Source organism: Macaca thibetana, chromosome 9, assembly GCF_024542745.1.
Source record: "Macaca thibetana thibetana isolate TM-01 chromosome 9, ASM2454274v1, whole genome shotgun sequence".
Lineage (NCBI taxonomy): Eukaryota > Metazoa > Chordata > Mammalia > Primates > Cercopithecidae > Macaca > Macaca thibetana.
The window spans coordinates 39,954,486-39,971,033 of NC_065586.1; the positions used below are offsets into that span (position 1 = coordinate 39,954,486).

Sequence of the window (16,548 nt, forward strand, 5' to 3'; positions counted from 1 at the left end):
GTGGAAAATTCCTCACCTGACCTCATGTGATAGGTCACAGTGAAAACTTTGTTTCATGTGCAGAATTATTAAAAATATTACCTTCAGGCTATGTATACAAGGGGTATAATAAACACATGAACTTTGTGTTTAGACTTGAGTCCCATCCCCAAAATATCTCATCATGTATATACAAATATTCCCAAATAATGATAAAAAAAAAATCTGAATTCTGATACACTTCCGGTCGCCAGCATTTCAGATAAAGGACACTCAACCTGTACAAGTTGAATGTGGCGAAACTACAGGACGGGCTGTTTTCCATGATCTCTCCTTTGCTGCCATCTAGTGACAGTTTTATGTAACGTCAAATAGAAAAAGTCTGTTTTCTAACAATGAAGTCTTGATGTGGCTATTTCCTCTTACCCAGCGCCCTCACTGGGCTGAAGTATTTCCAGCTGAGCCTGGGAATTTAATTTGCTGGTTTGCATCAGCAGTGACACTTAATCTCCTCGAGAGCACTTATTAAACTACACTCTGGGTCCTGTACAAAACGAGGCAAGCTGACCTCTGAAAATGACGTATGGTACAACTACAACACAAGCAAAGGTCATGAGAGCATCATAAAAAGCCCATTATCGAACAAATATATGACACTCCATTGGAGCCAGATGCCTGAGAAATGAGTCTTTTCTATAAAAATGTGCAGCCAAGTGTATACATTGTTTTATATTGTTGGTACTGTATCTTTGGAAACAATCTCTGGAAACATAATTTCTGGATCAGAGAGTAGATGCATATATACTTCTGCTAGATACTGCCAAATCCCTCCTCAGTATGGGTTGTAACATTTTGTATCCCACCATCAATGTCTGAGTTTGGCTAGCTCTCCACAGCCTCACCAATGGAGTAGGTTTTACACTATTGGTCATTCTGATACATAAGAAATAGTAGCTCCTTGTAGTTTTATTTCTCTTATTATTGTCCTTTCAGCCAAAGTCTAGCTAGAAAAAGAGAAACCAGACCAATTACTCTAATAGAGAAAATGGAATGCAGGTGCTGGGTTAAACCGAATTGGTGAACTTACCAGGCAAAGAAGAAACATGGACATAACAGAAAGTCTAACTAGCTATATTAAACTATGTGGAATACACAGAATGGCTTCAGTTTTCTCACTGAACCTGAGCTTCTCTTCATGACTGTTTGCCCCCGAATCATCATAGTGTCCCCTTTGACTTACCTGCCTAAATTCCGATATTTAGCCTTTTAATCCCACTGAATAGACAGGCTTCTTGTATCCTAGGGGACCCATTTAGATTGCCCTGAACATAAAGATATAACCAGGGTCTCTCTGGGATTTAAGGTTATTCATCTCAGAAGCTTCATTTAAATTGGCATACCCATCCTGAATTCCTGAATTCAAAAATCTGTGCCTGAGAGGTCTCTTGACAAATTGGGATATAGTGTAACACATTTGTAACCTGGTATTATGAACTCGACACAGTTCCTGAAATGCTCTACGATGTAATTGACATTTATGACAAAGATAACATACAAAAAGAAACTTGCAACTAAGTCAGTTGATGTATATTGATGTAAAAGTTCTAAGTAAAATACTGTCAGATATTATAACACTAGAATTATAAAATGCCATTACTTAGTAGGACAAAATTGTTGAATCTATTCTGACACATTACCAACCATGTGGATCAAAGGAAAAAAAATATCATCCATAAAGACTATGAAAGATTTGATCTTGCTATATTTAAATGCAATGATTCTAAGCAATACAGCTATTTTTGCTTGGCTTTACTGTAAGGAATGCAGCTATGAATAATGTTTCTGTCATTTTTGTCTCTTTCCATCACTCAGCAGTAAAATTTATCAATTTTAAACTGGTCTGGATTATTTTGCACTTCTTCTGCACAATAAAACAAGAAAAACAAAAGTAATTCTTTTACCAGATGTCACAATGCTTTATCTGAAAAATGACAGAAAAGAATCTGTTAGTTATCAGTTTACTACAGAACTCTGAATTTAGGAAACAGCCATCATACTTATCGCTAAATGAGATTAAAATAGACAGTCCCCCTATTTTACCAGTGTGGTGAGAAATCCTATTTTGGAGTTCCCTCAACATATCTAGGGTTACGTTACAATCTAGCACTTCATGTGGACCGGGAAATTGGAGGAAGGTCCTCTGGTCTTCAGTTCATCATGACTGCAATTAAGAATTTCAATTGTCCAAGCTGGTTGGTCTGTTTGAAATCAATGTGGAACAGGGACCGGAGGCTCTTGCTCTTGGAGGTGAGTCCTCCTGGCACCCACTCAGCATCCTCTCATGGGTCCTGCCACACTCAGACTGTGCATGGTGGAGGGACAGTCACCCCTTTCTCCCATGTTTGAGGACAGCATATTAGTCTCAGGACAAATTTTCAACTTCCAGGGCTGACATCACAGGACATTCCGGCAACTCTATGTGTGGGGACTTTCACCTCAGGCCACAGTCATGGGATACAATAAAACACACAAACAAGTTTTAATGCTGCCTTTAAGTCTCAGTAAGGAACAAAGAGAAGGGTCCCCAGGCAAAAAAAAAAAAAAAAAAAGGAAGTATTACAGGGTATCGGCTAGAAACAGAAAGAGAATGTAGGGGAGGCGAGGCAGTGTTTCTCAACTATGAACCTCAAAAAGCTGTTTTTTCTCATCAGGCCACTGAAAGGATAGAACTTTTAAGACAGATGATTGGGTCCAGAGATGCACAAAAACAGCAGGATGGGTGCATCAATCAGGACGGGTACCAAATCTACACTGAAATCTGTGGCCTATCTCAACAGTTTATTTCTCACTCATGTGATACCCAAAGCAGGTTGGCAAGAGGCTCAGGAACTACCTAAATGTCAGCTCCACTTTGGCCTGGGAAATATGAGCACAGAGAATCACACAACAGCTTTTAAAAACATCACTAACTCAAATGGCCTGACCTAGTGTTGTTTCTCACAGCACTGTAAGGGTTCCAGGAAACATGGGGCCAACATTTGGATCTCACCAAATATCCCTCTTTCCTCCTTCCACACACAATATACCTTCTACCCAAGGAAGATAATCCCAAATCCCATATAGTCACTACACTCAAAACCCTGGGACATCTCTAGATCAAGACTGGCTCCATCTATCTCCCACTGGTCCAGAGCTCTATTAACCAAAAATACCCCTTATCTGTGCTCCTCTCCACATGTTCCCCAACACAGTGGAGGAACAGAGTAATGCATCTCCATGCTCAAAGCACACAAGGGACCTTAGTCTGTGACAATTCTTCTGCTGTCCTGAAGGTCATACTGCTTAATTATTTTTAATATCACTACTGTGCACAGCCCTGTTTGCTGTCAGAATGGGCAAATTCCTGAAATTTAGGAAAGAAGTGTTGGCCCTGGCCTGAAGCTATTCCAGACACAACACTAATGTGAAGAACATTGATAAATCCTCAAAAAGGCCCCATAGCCAGTCCTGCCAAGGAGTGACTTGGATGAAACAGGGCGGCCAAAGATCACTTCTTTCGTAAAAAACTGTGATCATCTCATGCTTACAAAACACCTTGTGAATATTCTGCGGAATGACACTTGTCAACAAGGCCATAACAAGGCCAACTTCTATGGCCCTATGCTCAAATGCAAGGCCAGGAGGAAGGCAAAGTTCAAGTGTGAGGAAATCAAAAACAGGCAAAGCAAGTGATCCATCCAAAAGCTGTGATTTTAGATCTAGTGTCTAAATAATTAAAGCAATTCCCCAGGAGAAAAATAAACAGAAGGTAGTAGTATACAAAATATTTCATTTTTTATTTTCATGAATAATTGTCATTAATACAGCAGAAACCGATATAAAAGATACCAAAAAATCAGAAGAATGTTAGCATTCAATAGAAATTAAAACCTGAGCTGAGGGCTCAACAGAGTCTGACACTTGGCACCATTCTCATGGAAGTGAATAAACATGTTTGCCGGACTCCTTAAAACAATTCATGTAACATAGAAAGAGTTAAATTTCAAAGGAGCTACAATGCACTGACACATTACATGACTCTTGTTGTTGACAAACATTTAAGCAGGGCTATCTAAAGCTCACAGTTTTGAAGGCAGGGAGGTGTGTAAATTGTAGGTTTTTAATTAGCAGAAAGCAAGCTGAGATTCTTCTTGGTAAAATAGTTCATTTATTCATGTAGATCTAAAAGGCTGGCTCAGTTTGTCATAGCACAAAAGAATGCCAGAAGAGGTCAAGGACATGGGAATGGATCGACATGAATCCATCCCAACTTGTGGAAAACAAATGACACAGCAGTTACCATCACAAAGAACTCTATTAGTAGGAATAGGAGACTTAAGGTTCAATTCAGTTCTCATTTAGATTCTATAGCATCTCTAAGAATTTGGTTAAAAAACAAACAAACAGGGAAATCCTTACTCCTTTAATTAACAGCTGTCAACAAGGAGAAGAAATAAAAGAACTAATATAGATGGGCCTTACTGATTAAAAATCTGTGAGCTTGAATACATTTTAATATGTTGAATCTAGAGTCATAAACCAATGGTTAATATACTACAAAACTTTACAAACAAAATCTCGTCTGTTGCAGAACTTCAAAAGTAGTGGAATTAATTTCTTCTCCCTTTTAATTTTTTCTTCCACAGTCCTAAAACTGAGTAATCGTTGGCATGCCTGCACTTTCACAAATGTATCCTCAAAACATGATGGTTTTTCTCAAAATGTATCTGCAAATCATGATGGTGTTTGAAAACGGAAGTAATTTCAAATTAGGTCAACAATGTCATGCTCCCTCAAAACGTATTTTCAGTTCTTTGTGCTCCATGTCACATAAAAAAGAAATGAGGGTAGCTGGACTCATGTAATTTCTTTCAGCTCAATGTCATTAAATTCCCAATGTTTTCACACTAGCAAAAGATCCAGTATTTAAGTGATCTACTATAAAGCATCTCTATTTCTAAAAAAGATTCATTTTTTACTTTTTTTTTTTCTCAAGGGGGCACAAAAAGCTGTCAAAAAGCCCTATACTTAACGGAGACCAGCCACAGACTTCCTTCCTGTACCAGCTTTCCAAGAGGGTAAGTGAGTCTTCACCCTGATATTTTTGCCCCGCGTTTTACGAGGCTTCTCTTCTTTATGCACCTTCATGTGCTGCCTCAGATGAGAGCTCTGACTGAAACATTTGCCACATTCACTGCACTGGTAGGGTTTCTCCCCGGTGTGGGTTCTCTGATGTTGAATAAGGTGGGAGCTCTGGCTGAAACACCGGCCACACTCATCACACTGATAGGGTTTTTCTCCAGTATGAATTCTCTGGTGCTGAATGAGATTTGAGCTCTGTTTAAAGCTTTCTCCACACTCATCACATTTGTAGGGCTTTTCCCCAGTATGGATCCGTCGATGCTGAATGAGATTAGAACTCTGAAAGAAACTTTTCCCACAATCAGCACATTTATGGGATTTCTTTCCAGTATGGATCTTCTGGTGTTGAAAAAGAGTTGAACTCTGACTGAAACTCTTTTCACATTCAGTACATTTATAGGGTTTGTCATCCAAGCTTCTTCTGAGTCTACTCAAGCTTGAGTCAAATCGAATAGTCATGCCCCACTTCTGCCGTGGCCGGCCTGTTTTGCGCTTGTTCTCATAGGCCTTTCCTTGGCTTGAGCTCCGAGAAATACCCGCTTTAGGCTTTGCTAACCTCATGGTGAATAACCAAATGTATTTGTAAGAGAGTTTACAGGCTTCTTCTGAACTACTGTTTCATTTCCTAGCGGTGCACAGCTCAGAATTTTCTGTGTGTAGAAGGGAAAAAAAAGTATAGATGATCAGAAAAAAAATATAGGTATCTGTTAATTATTCAATTTTAATATCTCTTCAAACCACCAAAATTGCATTCATGTTTAAATTTAAAAAGTACAAATGCAAACAAAGATAATATGGGGGGAAATACTTGCAAAGTAATTCTAACAATTCCAGAGTTTAAGCTTAACAAATATCACCAAATTTTGACTGAGTTTAGCACTGGAGTTTCTATTGGGACAGGATAAAAACAAAGTGATGAGGTGAAATATAAATTTTCTAGGCATTACCAAATGAGTACATAATTTTGAAGGACTAAAAAGTGGAGATATGGTAAATCTTAATGGGAATGGAATGACTCCAAAAGACAATCAAAATTTGTGTAATAGAATATCACTATGTTTTAATATTTAGTTCCGTGTTAAACTTCTACTCACTAGTAACTGCCTAAAGTATCCAAATGAATAAGAAATGACACATTATACTACTTTATGATATATTCCTATTTATCTGTATTTAGCATTCGATTTCCATAGCTCTAGATGACAGCTTAGCTCTAATTCTGTAGCATAAAGTGCTTTGAAAATTGAAACTTCTCTATAGGGAGTGGTTAGGTTTACTTAGTCTATGAAGACACGCTTTATTATTGGTTTTTATAGATCCTAATGATCCAAGAAAGCAATCTGTTGAAAACCCAAAACAAAAGTATTGTTTTCGGAGAGAGGAAAACTGCAAAAGAACTTTTACCAGATAGTTGAATGAAACTGAGTAGAAAAAAGCATGGTAGGTAGGACACAAGAAAAGGAGAGCGGGGAGAAAATGAGTTTACATGTTAAAAGTAGGATGGAATTTTTAGAATACCCAAATGCTGCAAAATTCAAAATCTGAAATAATTTTATTTATTTATAAGGCTGACTTGTGGCTATTTAAAATAACAGCCAAAACAAACCAACAAAAATCCCTACAAACCCCACATAGGTGGCAATGTGGGAAAATCTAGAACTTCAAAAGCAATACAATTATTGGAACTATTTTTCATTATCTTTTGCCAGAATGTGGAATTTAAAACAGAAACAATTACTCTGGGTTTCTTTGAATACAAGCATATAAAGCAAATAAATGAAAACAAAAACATCATTTTTCTTGCTTTCCTTTCATCTTATTGTATAATTGAGACTTTAGGCCCAGGACTTTATCTGGATATTTAATAATTACATCAGCTGTAATTATGGTTAGCATAAGAGCAAGCTGCATATAACACAAGATTACAGTTAGCACTACTCAGTCCTTAACTTAAGCAAATATTTACAGAACATCTACCACACAGGAGACACTGTGTTAGTTTGGTACATGGTGTTGGTGTTGTTGAGTTTTTTTTTTTTAATAACTATAATGGTCATTATACATATTTTTAAAAGCACATGCATTTAATACAATGGGAGTCAGATGTAGTCAGAAACTCAGACTGTCAAATCCACCTACGGATGAGGCAATCATACTAATAGGTAGTATGTGCCAGACACTGTGTAACTTGATTCTGTACTAGCTTTTTAATTCTCCCGGCACCTTTATACAGTTATTTCCGTTTGAAGTTAAGGAAACGAGGGCACAATGCTAGAAGGCACTGGCCGGGTTCCCAGATCCTAGCAGTTTGACTCCAGAGCCTGTATTCTTAGTGGCAGCCACATCTTCCATCGCTCAGTCCAGCGCGGCGACCCGTGCTTTGCACAGCTCCGCAGCAGGGGCAAGCACCAAGTTAAACCTGAGTGACAGAAGCTGCTGTTCCTGCACACCCAGCTAACTGGAATGTGCCTTAGTTTCCTCGTAAAATGAGGAGGGTAATGATAAAGTGGCAACACCATCAGGATGTTAGAAGTTGCCATGAGTCTGAATCTGAAAACCGCTCAGAGCAGCCCTGTGCCGCCTAAGCATTTGTTCCACGTTATCTAGTCCTCGAACGCTCCGAGCGACGGAAGAGGCCGGGGCTGCTGCTCACCCGACTGGTTCCACCCGCTGCGGGCCGCGCCTCGCCGGGGCCCTCACTCCAAGCCTCCCCTGTCCCCTGCACTCCGCCGGCCGCTCCTCATTGACCCGGCCAGCCCGCCGCGCAGGCCGCGGCCCCACCCTGAGCCCGCGTGGCCCTCCCGCCCCCGCCCGGCGGCCAGGCACAGCCCGGAGGCCGGAGACGCCAGCCACGCCATCGCCCCGGCCCGCGCCGCCCTCGTTACGGCCAGCGCGCTCCCGAGCGGACCTGAGTATCCGACGCGGGCCCCACGCGCCGCACTCGCCACAGGCCCACTCACCGCGCGGGATCAGCCACGACCCTGGCTCGCTGGGCGCCTCCCACGCCGCCGGAAGTGAGGGCCTCGCCGCGCTCTGGCGCCGCCGCGGTCGCTCTAGGAATGAGGCGGAGCGACCCTCTATGGTCCCGGACCCACCCGAAAGCGTTGTTCGTTTTTTCTTGTGGTTTTGTTTTCTCCTCCCCCCGCCCCGACTCGGAAGGCGTCCTGTGACCCTCTAGGACCTCAGGAGCTGTAACCGCCCTTGTGTGTGGTCGAGGCTTTTGAAAACAAACTCCGGCTTCTCCAACCTAGAAACTGCATACTTTCTACAAATACTGAGCTTTTTGAGAGCCTGGTACTTTTCACGAAGTCACCTTATTTAATTATCACCGAAAAGCACCTGTAAGATGGGAGCGGTTATACTCCATTTACAGGAAAGGAACCAAGGCTCAGAGAAGAAATTTGCTCCGTTCACCGTGTGTAAGCGGACGACCCAGAATTGGAGTGGTTCTTTATGGTTCCAAAGTCTGATTTCAACACACCCCTTTTGTTGCTCATTAGTAATGATCTCTCTTGGTTCTTCTTCCTTCCAGGCTCCTCCTCAGCCATCCTGGCCGTGCTCAGTCATCTGACCAGCTGACCTCCGAGTTCCCCCACTCCGTGGGTAACTCCTCCACCTCTTGGCTTCCAATGCTATTGCTGCATGCTGAAGACTCCCGCATTGGTAACTCCAGTCTGACCGTGGGACGTGAATGTTATTGAACTTTAGACTTGTATATCGAACTGATTACTCAATAGCTGCATTTGCATGTGTAATGGACATCCCAAACTTAACATACCCCAAAATGAATTCCTGATATCTACCTAACCTGTTCTTGCAACAGTCTTCTTCCCAGGGATGGTTGAAGATCCCATCATCTTTCCAGTTGCTCAGGCCAAAAACCTTGATGTCCTTGTTGTCGCTTCTTTTTTTCATCCAAAACTCACCTGTGATTTATCGGCAAATTCTGTTGGCTTCATCTTTAAAATATATTCATTATCGAGCCACTTTCAACAGTTCCACTGCTATAACCACCAAGCCACCTTCATCCACCTTCTGGATTATTATACTGGCTTCCTGACTGGTTGCCCTACAGTCTATTCACAGCCCCAGAGTAATCCTCTTAAACCTAAGTCAGATCGTGTCATTCATTTGTTCAAAACCTTCAAAGACTTCCCAACTTATTACAGCAAAGTCAGGGGCCTTGCAGTGGCACACGATGCCTGTCATGATCTGTCTCTTTAGTTCTTTATTGTGTCTGCAGTGCTAATAACAGTGCTCAGCAGGGAACAGGCACTCAGTAAATATTTGTTGAATGAATGAATTTATAAGATGCCTTATTGTTTACAAAGTGCTTTTACATCTTGTCTTCTGGTTACTCATCTTCACCATAGTATCATGAAGCACAGATGATCATATCTGTCTTGCAAATCAGTAAACTGAGGCAAGAGAGGCTGACCTGCCTGAAGTAATATAGTGGGTTGTTGGTGGAGGCTAAACTAAGTCACAGGTTCATTCTCTTAAGCTGAGGCTTTCTGCTCTGTAGGGAGCTGTCTCTGCATATGGCAAAGCACAAAGCTGAATGAGGTCTGGACAAAGAAGCTCCACTCACAATCTAGAGAGTATCTGGACTATTGCAGTGATTAAATGAGATAATGTAAGGCACTTAGCACAATGTATAACACAGAAGAAATGACAGTCATTGCTGTTACTTTTATTATTAAATTATTATAAGTTGGTTGATGCTGGTGGTTGGAGAGTTTGGGGGTAAAGAGCAATGGCCAGATATGTAGAAATGGTTTAGGAAAAGTGTCAGGAGCAAACGTGACCTGTTGGGAGTGTCTGCTCTATGTACACTAAAATAAAAAGATAATTTTAAAAAACCATTTTGTTAGTAAGGTAGTTACTAATTAAAACTAACTCTTTTCATGTCTACATAAAGGTGGATTATCCCTTTTTCCTATACCTGAAAACAACTGGGCCAGCCATAGAAGGCCCAGAGGTATGTCGACTAAAGCATCGGGTAAACAAGGATGGATTTTTTAAAAAGAGAGAAATAAAAGTCAGGAAATAAAGGGGTGTGTGTCTCTAAGTGTGGACAGAGTCCTAGGCAGTAAGGATGGAGAGGAAGGAGAGCCGGAGAAAGATATGAGGGAGAGGAGGGTAAAGGAGAATGGGAAAAAGACAAGGAGAGAAAGCAGGTAGGGTTTTATGCCTTCAGCTTAGCTATTAATATAATAATAGTTAACACTTACTGAGTGCTTATTGTGTGCCGCACACTGTTTGCAGCATTTGAGGATCTCACGTGAGATCCCTGAGGCATGATTGTTCCTGAGAGTTTGCTCCACCTTCTCTGGTTTTGGTCCCTGCACTTTGTGGTGTGACTCCGATGCCTCCTTGTGAACCACATGCCCATCCCACTGATGTTGACTTGACCACTGATTTGAATTGGCCGACTGCATGTGACTGGATGCAAGGGGTACACCACATCCCAGAAGAAGCTTCGAGTCATTGTGTTTCTGCCAGGACTCTGCTCTTTCCCTCTGCCTTGAGAATAGCATGTCCCAAGTAGGGGCTGTCCCTTTAGTCTAGGACCCAGGATGATAAGACACATGGAGCAGAGCCACAGAAGCTCACATGTAGCTACAACAATTCCACGTAACGTTAGAGAAACAAATGCTCTTGTAACACTGAGATTCTTGGTGTTGTTATTGCATTAAAGTTGACTAATGTACCTCCACCAACCTTAAGAGATAGGAATTGTTATTATCCTGTGATATTGTGAAATAAATAGTTGGTCTTCTACCCATTTCCTGACATACAACTTCTAAAATCCTTAGAATCTCCAAAGTGATGTCGTTTTATATGCTAATGAGTTGACTGTTGCCTGGCAGCCCCTGGGTAGCTTCAGGATGGGGCTGGTCACTGCAAAGACCACGGCAGGAATAAAAGGATGGCAATTTCAGCTCCACCCTATCAACATCTGGGGAGGAGGGCAACTGAAGGTGAAGTGGATTGCCAATGGCTGATGAATTAATCAATCATGCCTATGTTACGAAGTCTCCATAAAAGCCCCCAAAAGGACTGGGTTCAGAGAGCTTCTGGATACTTGAACACATGGATGTTACTGGAGGGTGACACCTGGGGTTGGGGGGCTGCAAAGGGGAAGGGGCATGGAAGCTCTGCACCCTTTTCTTCATACCTCACTCTATGCATTTCTTTTTCTGTATCCTTTGGAATATCATTTGTAATAAACCAGGAAATGTGTTTCGCTGAGTTCTGTGAACACTCTTGCAAATTAACCCAAGGAGGGGGTCATAGGAATCCAAATTTAAAGTACGTAGTTCACAAGTTCCAGAAGCCAAGGCTTGTAACTAATGGGACGGGTGGAGATCACCTTATGGGACTGAGCCCTCAACCTATGAGAAATGATGCTATCTTCAAGTAGATAGTGTCAAAACTGAATTAGAGGACACCCAGCTGGTGTCCCTGCAGAAATGATTGTTTGGTTGGTGTGTGGGGAGAACTCCCCACCCCATTTGATCACAGAAGTCTTTTGTGATTATTGCTGCTGAGTGAAAGAATACTAGAAAGCACTTTGAGTTTGTTTTCTTCCACACAGAATCCCCATTTCACAGATGAGAAAATTGAGGCAAGAAACTCGCCCAAGGTCATGCACATTTATAAGTGGCAAAGACAGAATTTGCAATCAGAAAGTCTGGCTCCAGAGCCTATTAACCTTTCTGTAACAGTGTATCTCCCAAATGGAATTCTAGGCAATTTTTATGCAAATTATTGAAAATGGTCACACATGATATTTACAAAACACAAGGGAGAAAGGGAACAAGGGCGTGGGAGCCAGGGAGTGGACACAGTCTGGGAATCGTTCTGCACATATTTCTGGGATTCTGGCCCAAGAGAGGCCAGATCCCTTAGTGGCCGGGGTGTCTCTGGGAAACTACCCAGCAGGGGCCAGTGTGCCCCTGAGCCCAGTGGTATTTGAAGGGTTCATTCTAGGAAGAAGAGTCTTCTGGGGTGAGCAAAGTCCTGGCAAGACAGTTTCATTTTCCTGTGTCTTTGTCTCCTGCACCCCACTGGCTTACACACACACACACACGCTGTCTCAGCAGGGACCACTGCTGCCTTGGGTCTGTGTTTGGCAACATGGATCCCCAGCTCAAGTGCCAGAAAGGCAGTTACAGGTGTGGCTCATGTGCAGTAATTAGAGTGGTCCGAAGAACTCTCAGCCCAGGGATCCTGAACAATGGTTCTTTCCACCAAGCCTGAGACTTGGCTTTCTGTTTCCTTTGGAGTCTCTGGGAAAGAAAATCCTGGGAATTCCCATTCCTAGGTCTGAGAAAACATCTCTGTTAAAAGTTGACCAGGAGGGCACAGGGCCCCACCCTGCACAACATGAGTCTCGGGCAGGGCATGTGAGCAGCTAGCCTGACCCCAAACAATCGCAGCTCTCAGGGCCTAAATATAGCCCATGCATCTGGCTGTTTTTATACTCAGTTGCTTGGCTCCGATCGACCAAGCTTCCTGTCTGATCACCACTGAGGAACTGAGGGCAGGGGGCTGCTGCCCACCACTGCACCTGGCAAGGATATCCTGCTGCCCCTCCGCAGCTGCAAGGCACCTGCGTCCTACACACCAGGGACACATTTTGCACTGCTGGTTTCTCCACAAATCGTCTGGTCAGCCTGGATATGCTTTGGGCCTTGTTTCCATGGGACTAAGGGGCCAGATGTATCCTGGGTGAACCCTGGCTCTATTTTGCCAGTGGGAAGGTCTTATTCCATTTTCTGGTAAACATTCCAAGCAGGTAGCATGTGGTTATCACCGAGGAAAAACAAGATGTTTTTGATCCTTTCTGGTAATTTGTTCTGGGCAAACAAACTTGTTTTTCCTGAGTCCAGTCCTTTTGCAATCATGCTGATTTCATCCTGTGCTGTTTATTATTCTCTCTGGTTCTTGAGGCCTGTGCTGGCAAGACAGTCCTATTTTAGGAGACAACACTCTCCCATAGGGATCTTTGCTTTATCTTCGAATATGTTTATTACCTGAGACACTAGGTAGCCAACAGGGCATATGAGAAATACCCTAAGCCCTATGGAGAAAGAAAGCGGGAGCTCCCCACAGGAACCAGTAGGAAACCACAGAGACCAGCCTCTAACCTTTGAAATTATGGGGTTGAGGTGAGCTGAATTTGCAGCTTTTCAGATTGCCTCTGAACAGCAAATATCATGTTGATTAAAAAAAAAAAAAAAGGTGTGAACTCCTCAGCTGATTGCAGAAGTGTACCTTTTCCCTTTTTCTGAGCCACTTGCTAGTGATTTTTCTGACCCGTAATGTTCAGAAATTAGATGGATAACACCTACCTTAAAAGTGACACTTATCCAAAAAGGTCTTAAGTAATATTGTAATAACTTGCAAAAGCAAACCAACCAACCAAACAGGCTGGTGCTTAGAGAGGGTCTCCTGCTCCACTGGCTTCCTGTGTGCCAGGACCTGGCCTGCTCCTGGCTGGCAGGTGCATCTTGACCTGTGACACCACATGCACTTCTTAGCCAACTCTGCCTCGGCCTCACCTCACTCCCAGAAGCTTTGCCGGCTCACTGCTCAGCTATCTCCTGACCCTCCCAGTGTCTGGCCGCCTTCTCCTGATGAGGAGACCCCTAGACACAGGACAGACTGGCTCCATCTTTGTGCTTCCAGGGCTGAGCACAGGCCTGGCACAAGGCAGTCACTCAGTTACAGCTGAACAATGGGACAGGAGCTGTCCTACACCTGAGGTTGTAAATAATAGCTTGGGAGTGCAGTTACCTGGGAGCTCCTGTTTGATTTGTTTTGTACCCTCTCCTAGGCCCTGCTTCCATCCCACCTGAGCCCCTGGCCTGGAAGATTCTTGGGGCCCTCCTGATGCTAAGATTCTGTGGCTCAGGGTGACTCTATTGCTCATCATCCAGGTCACTGTAGGCTCCCACCAGTGACGCCTGCATGTTCCATGGCAGCTTCTCCTCAGGCACCACCCTAGTCCTCAGGGCATGCACAGAAATGAAGGAGTCATGTCAGCTCCTAGAGCAGCAAGTTGTGGCTCTTCTGCCACACATCGTTTAGGATAAGAGTTTCAGAAGTTAGAGAAGGGAGTCAGGGGAGACGCAGAGAAAGAAAAAAAAAAAAAGAAAGCTTGGTTCTCACTTCTTCAGTTCAATACAGCACGCCTTTATTGAGCACCTAAGGATCTATGCTGCCAAAGGAGCAGAGTCGCCAAAACAGTGAACAGGCCTCCCCTGCAGCTGTATCTGTGATGATGGAGCTGGGTTGGGGAAATCCTGCTGTGACATTTGCCCTGATAAACAGTTCCGCACAGCATGGTGGCTTCCAAGCTCTGCTCTTGATGGGCACCCGTAAGGAGCTTCTACATGCTTTAGAGATGGAGCTTCTCCTATCTTTGCAAGCCTTTGTGGTTCTTCCCTTTAAATCTGCCATCCATGGACCTCAACAGGAGACTAATTTGGTCTTCAGTTTGCTCTGTTTTAGACAAATACTTCACATGACTGATGTAAACTGTTGCATAGTTTCGCAAAGGCTGTCTCATTCATTCCTGAAATTCTCCATCAGTCACAAACACAAATTGTTCAGTATCTGGCCCTAGGGAATTCAAAGCCCTTTCCTCAAAACAGACATTTCTCCTTATCATTCTTCCTTCCGGGGAAGTATTGAAAGTCATCCCCACCCACTAGAAGAGAGAAACACAAGCCCAGAAAAGGCAAGAGGTACACAGGCACCCACTGGACAGTGGTGGTGGGGCTGAACACTGCCTTCCGGAGCTGCTGCTGGGCAGCCGTGGACTCTCATCCACACAGGGCAGCAACCTCTCAATGCCATGTGGACCCTCGTCAATGTGACTGAATGGCCGTGTTTCTTGCAGCAAGCTCCTTCTAAGAATCCCTTTAGGTCTCTCTGATGAAGTAAAGACTGATTTCTGCAGAGAAAGTGAGATACTTGTGGCCTTATTCCTGGTCTTACCTCTGTGCTGGGGCTGAGCTGTGCCAGACTCACAGGGTGACATTGAAGGCTTAGAAGCCGGGGACGCTGTGGTGAGGTGACGGCTGAAAGCAGGCTAGATCTCATACCTGCTGGCAGGCCCTGCTTTTCCCAACAGTGTTCCTGCGGGGCAGCATGATATGAGGGCAGACAAGAATCTCACATGAAGGAAGAGGACAGGGGCTTGTGGATCCACAGGGTCTCCGGGACAGGCACTGAGCAAGCGGGTGAAGCTAAAGCCGCAGGGGCTGGGCAAGCACTGCTCTCCAGTGCAGGAAAGGCATGGTGTGGACAGGGCTGGCCACACAGATCTGACCCAGCAAGTTCCTAGCCCCACAGGCCTCAGTCGGCTTCCTGTGGGTGCTCATCTTGGAGCCAAGAGCTGGCTGTGGGAATCATGGTGCCAGGCTTCAGACAGGTAGACGCACAGGCGCTCCATTCCTCAGGCAGTGGCCATCAGTCAATGTGACCAGCCGGGGCCAGCCACCAGGGCTCAGTGTGCACCTGCCACTGCTGGGGACTTTGGAAGAGGCAGGTGTTGGCCAGTTACTTGGCCTCCACCAGCTGCTCCAGGCGCTGCAGCATCGTCAGACGCAGGGCTTGGAACCTGGAGGGAGACATCGCCAAGAGGACTCACTGAGGCTGGACAGGGCAGGGAGGTGGGCAGCAGAGCGAGGGACCTGCAGATGGCCAGCTCAGGAGATCCCTGCAGCAGCCTCATCTCTTCTCTGCCAGAGAGAGGGAAGGCTGTGGCCTGCGTCTCATGAGGAGCAGTGAAACCGCGCTGCGGACTGCACAGAGCATCAAAGCGGAGTGTTGTCATTTCTATTGCAAAGACTCTAATACAGACAACAGCACAGTGGAGTGGACAGGGCAGTAGGGCAGAGATCAGGAAGCCCATGTTTCAGCCCAGATTATGCCGTAAGCTGTGCGGCAACCTTCCTTGTGCTGGGCCTCAGTGTCCACTCTGTACGTTAAGTGGACCCACTAGTTGACCCCCAGATCCCTTTCAGCTCTCAAATCCTACAGGGTCAGGACCGACTGCAGAGTGGAAGATTCCCTCTGACTTTGGTCTCCTCTGTCTGTGTGGGGTCTGGCTGCACAGACAGGAGCCTGTGGAGGATGTGGCTTTCCGTGGGCCATTCAACCAGAAGCTAATATCCATCCTTTTCCCACCCACCCCAGGCCCTCTCAGTGAGCTCCTGCCCTTTCCTTCCTAGCTGCCTCCCTGCCAGCCCTGGGTGGGGTGCCCTCCACAAGTCCTGCGCCACAGTTCACTTTGCTGAGGGGGAGACGTCAGTGGGACTACAGCCTGGCTAACCTCATGCAGCCGGACCCTGGCGTGGTGTCCCCAGGAGC

At 44.5% G+C, this 16,548-nt stretch overlaps 2 protein-coding genes and 1 long non-coding RNA gene across 5 annotated transcripts in view; 1 reads left to right on the forward strand and 2 right to left on the reverse strand.

Annotated features, from left to right (window-relative positions):
• Nucleotides 1-3,791: 3,791 nt before the first annotated feature.
• ZNF22 (zinc finger protein 22) lies at nt 3,792-8,199 on the reverse strand. Of its 2 annotated transcripts, none has more exons than XM_050804341.1 (2): nt 8,121-8,199; nt 3,792-5,810 (listed from the first exon to the last, which is right to left on the reverse strand). In XM_050804341.1, exon 2 carries the CDS (start codon nt 5,719-5,721, stop codon nt 5,047-5,049), a length of 675 nt encoding a protein of 224 aa, XP_050660298.1. In that variant the 5' UTR covers nt 5,722-5,810; nt 8,121-8,199; the 3' UTR covers nt 3,792-5,046. The 2 variants fall into 2 exon arrangements, with proteins under 2 accessions (XP_050660298.1, XP_050660299.1); XM_050804342.1 differs by having other exon boundaries at nt 8,069-8,141.
• A 285-nt stretch (nt 8,200-8,484) lies between these two features.
• LOC126962817 (uncharacterized) lies at nt 8,485-11,415 on the forward strand. Its single transcript, XR_007728813.1, has 2 exons — nt 8,485-8,579; nt 8,693-11,415. It is a non-coding gene; the product is annotated as an uncharacterized LOC126962817 (long non-coding RNA).
• Nucleotides 11,416-14,343: 2,928 nt separating this feature from the next.
• The window catches only part of RASSF4 (Ras association domain family member 4), a 35,382-nt gene continuing 33,177 nt past the window's right edge, over nt 14,344-16,548 (reverse strand). For both annotated transcript variants that reach the window (XM_050804331.1, XM_050804330.1), the window contains exon 11: nt 14,344-15,796. In XM_050804331.1, coding sequence (XP_050660288.1) covers nt 15,736-15,796 — 61 coding nt within the window. In that variant the 3' untranslated portion in view covers nt 14,344-15,735. The remainder of the gene's footprint in view (nt 15,797-16,548) is intronic.

Coding starts and splice junctions, on each gene's coding strand:
- ZNF22 (XM_050804341.1), bottom strand. CDS start 5,721: ATGAGGTTAGCAAAGCCTAAAGCGGGTATTTCTCGGAGCTCAAGCCAA.